Here is a 9,178-nt window from a genome sequence, read left to right as displayed (position 1 = left end):
CAACAATCCCAAAAATAGAGTAGAAATTGTGTCTTCAGTTATCTCCAACCTACAAAGGCAATTCAGTGTGAGCAATGGTAGCCAACCTCAACTAGTCTGAGTAGAGAATTTGATAGTTGAGTAAAGGACCATTCATATGAACTGTAAAATGAGTTTTTAACATGCATACTCTACACACATGATGAAAGCGAAGATTGAATCAGCTTCAAACTGATAAATCGAATTCGTATATAGCAAAGACATGCTCACTCCCAGCCCCATTCTGAAATGACTATTACTACTTCCAACAATAAAAATCACACCAACCTAGAGATACCTTAAAATCTAAATCAGTCCATCTCTACAAATGGCCAAAAAAGTCTTCAAGTTGATCTCACTTCTAGTTGGTAACCACATTTATCTAAAAAGAGTCAATGAAGTCCCATACATCGGAAGGAACTCGAGCATGACCACTAAACAGACAGAAAAGATAAGCTCCAAATGTCTCTTGATAACTTGATGAAATTAGATATGTAATTGTCCAAAGAGAAGGAGTGGCTCCATCATATAATATTAAAAAATTGAATGCCATGAAATTTAGCTACTATTCTAGTGACTTTTCAGTGTTCTGTCAGAATTTCAGTACAATCTTGAGTCTGCTCTCATGGCCTGCTTATACAATAATTTGCAAAATTCCCACTAAATACTTTATGCTTATTTCATACGATTACATATAAAGTCTAAAATAACCTTGGTTATCAGCATTTACGTTAAACGGAGAAAAAGAAAAGGTCATCTCAGCAGCAGCACCTTTAAGGACACTGAGACCATCGCAACAGATGGTAATTTGCACAAATGAAGGCTTCAGTTTAATCATACATCCTACTAGCATAAATTCACTTACCCTTCCTGAAATTCATTATATGTTTCAACATTAGACCTACAAAGACTAATTCATGCACCAAAAGCACAAAGCACAAACTTATTTTAGAGATACACTATATGTCCTCAGTGAAATGGATCATTGGAATGTATCAATTAGGCCTTGTAATTATCTTTGTCGCAGTTCCTTCCCTTGTCAAAAATCCATTTCTAATATTCTGCTTTCAATTCTTTCCAAGGGAATCTTATGTAATGCTAAATAAACATCCAAAATGAAATATTAGTAAATTGGTGATAAAAGCTAATACATTTGAATACTAACCCATTTATACGGATTCTTTCTCTCACATACTTAGTGGGGGGACGTGAAGAGTCCAGTTCGAAAACCACACTGCCGTAAGATAGCCTCACAGAATGTGCATGTTGAACCCTGAAATATGTATTAACGACTTAAAAAGCAAAACAAGAAAAGAAGAGCAGCTACCAATATTGTTAGCACCATTTATTCCCAGATGTTCCTGAGCATGAGTTTATCCCCTACTTAAAAGGAAATGATGAACACATTAATATAGTAAAGTAGAAATGTGGGATAGTACCTTCCCTTTAGTTCCAGCAACTGGATGATCTTTAACTTAGCTATACGCTCCTCCAAACCTAATCTATTAAGAAAACAAGTACCTGATTTCAATCTTCAGACAATATTATTTCATGAAGAATAAACATTGGAATGGGTTCCTATCAGTTATTCACTAATATGAGACGTTACATGATTAATGAACAGATTGAAGAGTTGCCATGTCAAAGGAATATTATACAAATTATGTAAAGCATAAAGAATAATAAAACAGACATGGAAGTATAACTAACATTGTGAAATATTTTCTCCCAGTTTCCTGTTCTTTGAAGCCAGCATGTACAGAGGGAAACAGCAAGACCCGCATTAATCAACTGGTGATCACCAGACAAACCAAGTTTTACTCCCTTCAATTTTTTATTATCAAGAGGTGCTGCTAATTTCAAGGGGACCTGCAAATGGTAAGAAAAGTTCTGTCAGGAATACTAATAACAACTGGCACACCTTTGTGTGTGTAGGTGTGGAGATCAGGAGGTCGGGAGGGACTCAAGCTAGTTTGAGAGTGGATATAAATGAAGCCTTAGGCAACTAATTTTGGAATAGATAACAAAGGACCCCACCAAAGGGAATCTTTAAAAGATTTCTTAGGAAAAACATTCTACCCATTGGGGGATTTTTAGTTTCTCAGGTAAGTTTAGTAATTTCTGAATAGATTGTGTTACAGTGACATTTAATGATCTCTCAGGCGAACCCATAACAATTTAACCTTCAAGAAAGGTCATAGTATAGTGGAAGATGAAAATCACAAATGTAACAGACAATTATTAACTAATTAAAAAGTTCACCTGATTAGCAAAATCTCAAATAGATATTTTTACCTAAGTTGCTCTTCCTGAACATCAGAAAACAGTATAAAAACATAAAACCACACCACAACTAAAGTCAGGGTCAGGTTTGGATATACCTTGATTGGAAATAATTATATGGACTTAGATCATACTACAACAAAATACTTTTGGACACATCTGGTATGACCCTAAGCGCTTATTTCATAAATGCATTCAAAGTAAACTGATTAATTATATATATATATAATGGATTTGAGAATGATACCATCAGCTCCAGGGCCCTATTCTGAATAACATCCATTGCTTCAGAAAGCTGGGGTACTGTGAATGCGGGAATTTGAGGCTTCAGAAGCAGGAAAGAAATCAACCAAATTCAGAAAATACTCAAAAATGAAAACTTCCAATCTAAATAAACAAAACAGAAATTATGAAACAAGCAACTCATTGCTACAGGATATTATATAAATGCGGGTTGAACTTCTTGCACGAGTTTTATACCTTCAAAATTCCAGCTTTATGGGAAGCGATCTTACTGAGGGTATCGCCTGCATAAGATTATGATAAATACCCAGATGTAAATAAGAAAATGCCTTTCTTTTCCACAGCACTTTCAAAACACACAATTTAGTGGAAAATTTGAGAAAATTGCACAAAGATTAAAGTATGAGAGATATATACTATTATATTACAGATGGAGCACTCCCATAAGAAAAAGTAACATATATTCGCCACACAATTTGCACTGAATAAACTTGTGTCTATCTATAAGTAAACAGAAAAACTTGTATTAAAGAGGATTTCAGAAAATGACGCACCCAATGCCTCCATGTGGTCCATCCCCAAAGAAGTAACGCCACAGACAATAGGTTCTTTAATCTGCATATTCCATCACCAAATTCCATGACCGGTGATTTCATCCTCCATGTTATATTTACAATCATTACAAAGAAAGGCTAATATAATAAACAAGGTTATATTCACTGTTTTGCTTTTTTTTTTTTTTTTTAATTTGTAAAACCTTATTTTAAAAAATATAAAAAAATAAAGAAAAAGAACGTTGAGATTGAGGTGTAAACCCCAAAACCACCATAGGCACTTCTTGGATGGGATGCATACCACATTTGTTGAATCCCTTGTTCCTCCAAGACCAACTTCAATAACAGCAACATCTACCTACGTATGAACAATTATAATCAGTTCAAAGAAGAAAACAGCAATTTCTTGTTCCTTGATACAAAACTAAGAAGATAAGTCACCAATGACCACAGCCATAGCTATTGATGATCGTGTCATAGAGACATGATTCATCCATGCAAAGTAGAAACACATCTTAAGTTTTAAAGGAGTTTTTACTGTTTGTTATAGATGGTTATTGACCACTACAAACGAATGATATTGAAAGAGAAGAACAATAAACTTTCAACAATTTGATTAGAGATTAACAACTCATTTTCCATTAGTATGAGATATAGTAGCTGTATTCCCTATCTGAAATATAAGAATTAATGAAAACTAGATATAGCACAACTAACCTGTTCACATACAAATATTTTAAATGCCAATACAGTAAGGAACTGAAAAAGTGGAGGCATTGGCAGATCATCTGTAACATTTTCCTGCAAAATGAATTTTCTATAATAAGAAATTGTCATAAATAATTGTGATCCCAAAGCAGATTAAGGCATCAAGGTACCATTTTCCCAAAAAGCCAAAGAAAACTTATTCAGATATATATTATTGTACAAACCAAAGTTAGATAGTTAAGCAATGATGATAACCAAGTAATTTTACCAATGCACAATTATAGTTCTAAATTTGATTCAACAGTCAGGCTCAAAAATCTACTCTACATTTTGGTTTACAAAATCCTTCCACGTTCCAAAACATTCCACTTCACTTGACAAGTAATTTTCACAACTGTTAATTGTTTGTGCAGATAAGACTGACTTTATCTTTTTATGTAGAGGTGCCTCTCTCCCTCAATCAAAACTCTAATCAAGAGTTTCTTTTAGCAAATCAAGCACTCACAGCAACAGTACAGCAGATAAACAAAAAAAACACAACTTAACTCAATCATTCTCAATCTCAAAGTAGCTAAGATAGGATTAAAAGAAACAGATAGAGCAACACAAAATTACCAATTAACAAGTTTATTTTGAAAAATAAAGTACAATAAAAGAAAGAAGAGAAAGAATAATATAGCAGACGTTTGCTATCAAACAACTACTAAGAAAATTCCACAATTTTTCTGTGAACTGGGATTTGATTAGAAGCAAAAGGATGTGATTCAAGGGCACATGTAAAAAGAGAACCCCTGAAAAATGGTTCAGAAAATAAGGATAGAAGTGGAAAACAATTCCAGAGTAAAAATAAATGGAAAAGCGAGAGTAAATGATCTCCCGGCAACAATAGAGAAGCATGAACTATTACCTTCATCAGGTTCCAACAATCCCAAAAATAGAGTAGAAATTTGTCTTCAGTTATCTCCAACCTACAAAGGCAATTCAGTGTGAGCAATGGTAGCCAACCTCAACTAGTCTAGAGTAGAGAATTTGATAAGTTGAGTAAAGGACCATTCATATGAACTGTAAAAATGAGTTTTTTAACACATGCATACTCATACACACATGATGAAAGCGAAGATTGAATCAGCTTCAAACTGATAAATCGAATTCGATATATAGCAAAGACATGCTCCTACTCCAGCCCCTATTCTGAAATGACTATTACTACCTTCCACACAATAATAAATCACACCCAGCCTAGAGACACCTTAAAATCTAAATCAGTCCATCTCTACAAATGGCCAAAAAAGTCTTCAAGTTGATCTCACTTCTAGTTGGTAACCACATTTATCTAAAAAAGAGTCAAATGAAGTCCCATACATCGGAAGGCAACTCGAGCATGACCACTAAACAAGACAGAAAAGAATAAGCTCCAAATGTCTCTTGATAACTTGATGAAATTAGATCATGTAATTGTCCAAAGAGAAAAGGAGTGGCTCCATCATATAATATTAAAAAATTGAATGCCATGAAATTTAGCTACTATTCTAGTGACTTTTCAGTGTTCTGTCACTGAATTTCAGTACAATCTTGAGTCTGCTCTCATGCGGCCTGCTTATACAATAATTTGCAAAATTCCCACTAATAATACTTTATGCTTATTTCATACGATTACATATAAAGTCTAAAATAACCTTGGTTATCAGCATTTACGTTAAACGGAGAAAAAGAAAAGGTCATCTTCAGCAGCAGGCACCTTTAAGGACACTGAAACCATCGCAACAGATGGTAATTTGCACAAATGAAGGCTTCAGTTTAATCATACATCCTACTAGCATAAATTCACTTACCCTTCCTGAAATTATCATTATATGTTTCAACATTAGACCTACAAAGACTAATTCATGCACCAAAAGCACAAAGCACAAACTTAATTTTAGAGATACATTATATGTCCTCAGTGAAATGGATCATTGGAATGTATCAATTAGGCCTTGTAATTATCTTTGTCGCAGTTCCCTTCCCTTGTCAAAAATCCATTTCTAATATTCTGTTTTCAATTCTTTCCAAGGGAGAATTCTTATGTAATGCTAAATAAACATCCAAAATGAAAATATTAGTAACATTGGTGATAAAAGCTAATACATTTGAATACTAACCCATTTATACGGATTCTTTCTCTCACATCAATTAAATGGGGGGACGTGAAGAGTCCAGTTCGAAAACCACACTGCCGTAAGATAGCCTCACAGAATGTGCATGTTGAACCCTGAAATATGTATTTAACGACTTAAAAAGCAAAACAAGAAAAAGAAAGAGCAGCTACCAATATTGTTAGCACCATTTATTCCCAGATGTTCCTGATGCATGAGTTTATCCCCTACTTAAAAAGGATAATGATGAACACATTAATATAGTAAAGTAGAAATGTGGGATAGTACCTTCCCTTTAGTTCCAGCAACATGGATGATCTTTAACTTAGCTATACGCTCCTCCAAACCTAATATCTATTAAGAAAACAAGTACCCTGATTTCAATCTTCAGACAATATTATTTCATGAAGAATAAACAAAATTAATAATCTCCAATCTGAAGTGGTAATATAATAATTAAAAATTTCAATAAGAAAGTCATCCAATGGAAAGAGAAGCAAACCAAATTGAATAATAACAGATCGTTAATCATCCCAACAGGTACAGCACAAAAGATTAACAATTTACCATATAGAAGTAATAATAAGGCTCTTAAAAGAGGATAAGTGCTTCTAAGACAACCAATCTATAGCCTAAAGTTTCAAGAATTAAATTAAGGATGGAATAACTTGGACAACCCCATCAACCTACCAAAAAACAATTAAGTTTAAGGCAAAACATAATCCTTGAAATCGAAAGAAACAACAATTACAATGATCATGCAGGACAAAAATGAAAGCACAGCAACCAATTTCATTTCCAACGTAACCAAAATAAAAAATAATAATAAAGAAGGAAAAAAAGGGTTTAGCATTGATGTCTCATAGACTGTACTCAACAATAACGCATAGAAATCAGAAGTTACGGCCCTCAATCATATACAATTAAATGTTTTTATCATTCAAGTGTTACCTTAAGATACATAGACATCCTTTCAAGTTTTCCATATCTGCCACCTATATGTGATTTCTCTCCTCGTTTTTGACGTGTAATGAGAGAGGAAAGTGCCTCCATTGCATTTTCATATGAAGATGAAAGAGGCAACTCTTGCAAGTAATCTTTGATGATCACATTGCTCCCTGCTGTTTCCATGACTTGAGCTGATAACTTAGAATATCTGAAACCTGAAACATTAATGCAATAGAACACTTATTATCAATCATACAAAACTGCAATACGATGGAGGACTTCATTTATTAGATTAAAAGCAACAAAAGACTTTTTTTCAAGTTACCAATATGTTTTGCGTTTTTATTGGATAAAAATCAGCTGGATCTAACGAACATCATAATACAAATCTATAACCTACTCCATGCCATGAAAGAGAAAACTATGAATGTTAAGGTGAATGTTTCAGGTTTCACAAACCTCTGCAGACAATGATCTTCAACTTTTGTACTATTTGTATAATCACATACAATTACAGAGCATGATTATTATTTGAGTCTAAAAAACTAGTGCATTATATCAATAATAAGTAAAATTTGATCTAACCGTTTGTTATGAATTGGACCTGACTGTTCCTAGTGAGATGACGAATGTCAAGGGAGGCTGATAAACAAGGAAATCTCCATTCTGATCTAATGGAGAACAGTCGGTTTCTCTTCTGTGACACTCTAAATATCCCACATCTTAGACTAGTGTCTGTATGAATAAGCATCAGATAGAATCAATCCTGCATTAAAAAACAAGGGTTAATTAAAAGCATCAAGTCCAATTCAGACACTTAACTGGAACGACTCTTACATAAAATAGCAAAATTGCCTTGAGATTAAAAAACTAATGTTACAACAAGAAGCTGAGTGCCACACAACAAACTAGAGTTAAAGCTTTCCCTGAGAATCCCATTGTCCACACCAAGTCCGCAATTATTGTTCTTATTTTATTTTATTTTACAAGAAATGGTACTTTACAATTGCCCAGAAAAAACAAGAACAACCAATTTAAATTAACCCTTATCACCTCCAAATGTTTTCTTGCTAAGGACCACAATAAAGCACTACATCAGAAACTTATTATTTCTTCGCCCCCATGTTCATCACTGGTCCTTACCAGAATAATAATTTTTTTCTCCACAGACAGTCGTCTTTACTTTACTACCCTGAAAACTAAGCGATTTGGAAAGGAAAAATCTCAAATTATTGTTTAATATTGGGCTTGAATCACCATTAATTATTCCACACATCACACGCATTAACAATCAAATTGGTGGTTACAAACTAAAGACGAATCTAACCTCAAAAGCTTGACTCAACTCAACAACCAAATTCCATCAATAACAATCAGAATGGCATAATTTGATTGCTTCCTTTTCTTAATCTAGAAGAAACCAAAAACTTCATATTACAGAAAAGAGAATATAACAGACCATCCACCCTCTAACATTTAGTAAAATAAAAATGAAAGTGTTACTGTTTTGTTCTTTTTTGTCCAATATATAAAAGATAACAATAATTCAAACTATAGAACTAGGCTAACCTGAAAGGAGTTGTTCATTGTCCCAGGTTAAAACGAATACCCAGAAGTTAATTCTCTGAATTTCCCATATTTTCCCAGGAACCATACACAAAACTTGGATAAAAAAATTACATTCCAGTTGAGGTCCAATAACATAAAAAAAAGTACAGTTTTGAAGCTAGGAAACATGTTTTAGTAAAGAAGAAAAGCAAAGCCATGTAAAAATAAAAAAGAAGAAGCAAAGAAAAGAAAAGAGAAGAAGAGAGAGTTGAGTTACAGAGTTAGAAGCCATAATCTTCGTAGGGAGTTGAGTTGAGTGGTACTTGTTTATCGGTGGTTGTATTGAGTTGTGTTTGCGTCTCCGTGATTCGCGGCTTTGCTAAGAACTCGAATAAACATGGGGTTTTATACCAAATATTTTTTCTGTCCACACAACCGGTAGTGTGTGTGCTACACGTTCTCATCATCTCCAAAGGATTTTTTTTTTTTTTTTTTCAAATTGAAACGAAAACTGTTTTTATATAAAATTTAGATTTATAATGATATAGGACACTGAATATAAATTTGAAATATCTAAAAACAAAGACTAGTAATGCAAAAATAGCGAGAGCTGTGTTTGGTTCGTTATTCCTGCCTATATTCTCAATTTTATTCTCCAAATAATCTTTGACACATTATTCTAAAAATATTATCTAATTTTTTAATTACTTTTAGACCTTATAAGGTTATTAATTTCAATAA

General features: G+C 33.4%; 1 protein-coding gene across 3 annotated transcripts; it reads right to left on the bottom strand.

Annotated features, from left to right (window-relative positions):
- Positions 1-1,749: 1,749 nt before the first annotated feature.
- Positions 1,750-8,875, bottom strand: LOC116116846 (folylpolyglutamate synthase-like). 3 transcript variants are annotated; one of them, XM_031402896.1, is made up of 12 exons: positions 8,715-8,875; positions 7,475-7,655; positions 6,893-7,104; positions 6,230-6,295; positions 5,948-6,057; positions 4,714-4,774; positions 3,816-3,899; positions 3,400-3,456; positions 3,099-3,159; positions 2,782-2,828; positions 2,549-2,604; positions 1,750-1,887 (listed from the first exon to the last, which is right to left on the bottom strand). In XM_031402896.1, exons 2-11 carry the CDS (start codon positions 7,638-7,640, stop codon positions 2,551-2,553), a joined length of 918 nt encoding a protein of 305 aa, XP_031258756.1. In that variant the 5' UTR covers positions 7,641-7,655; positions 8,715-8,875; the 3' UTR covers positions 1,750-1,887; positions 2,549-2,550. The 3 variants fall into 3 exon arrangements, 1 of the variants encoding a protein (XP_031258756.1); XR_004125877.1 differs by lacking the exon at positions 1,750-1,887 and having other exon boundaries at positions 2,587-2,604; positions 3,400-3,452; positions 8,715-8,874; XR_004125876.1 differs by lacking the exon at positions 1,750-1,887 and having other exon boundaries at positions 2,595-2,626; positions 3,400-3,452; positions 8,715-8,874.
- Between the last annotated feature and the right edge of the window lie 303 nt (positions 8,876-9,178).

The sequence above is a fragment of the Pistacia vera genome, unplaced genomic scaffold, assembly GCF_008641045.1.
Source record: "Pistacia vera cultivar Batoury unplaced genomic scaffold, PisVer_v2 Contig786, whole genome shotgun sequence".
In the NCBI taxonomy this organism is placed as follows: Eukaryota; Viridiplantae; Streptophyta; class Magnoliopsida; order Sapindales; family Anacardiaceae; genus Pistacia; species Pistacia vera.
This window is presented reverse-complemented; position numbering and strand designations above follow the sequence as displayed.

Excerpts from the sequence above, each read along its gene's own strand:
- LOC116116846 (XM_031402896.1), bottom strand. The coding sequence starts at position 7,640 with ATGCTTATTCATACAGACACTAGTCTAAGATGTGGGATATTTAGAGTG. Across the intron at positions 6,296-6,892 it reads GGATGTCTATGTATCTTAAG|ATATTAGGTTTGGAGGAGCG; the intron begins GTAACACTTGAA and ends TTTTCTTAATAG. Across the intron at positions 3,160-3,399 it reads CAAGGGATTCAACAAATGTG|ATTAAAGAACCTATTGTCTG; the intron begins GTATGCATCCCA and ends TGGAATATGCAG.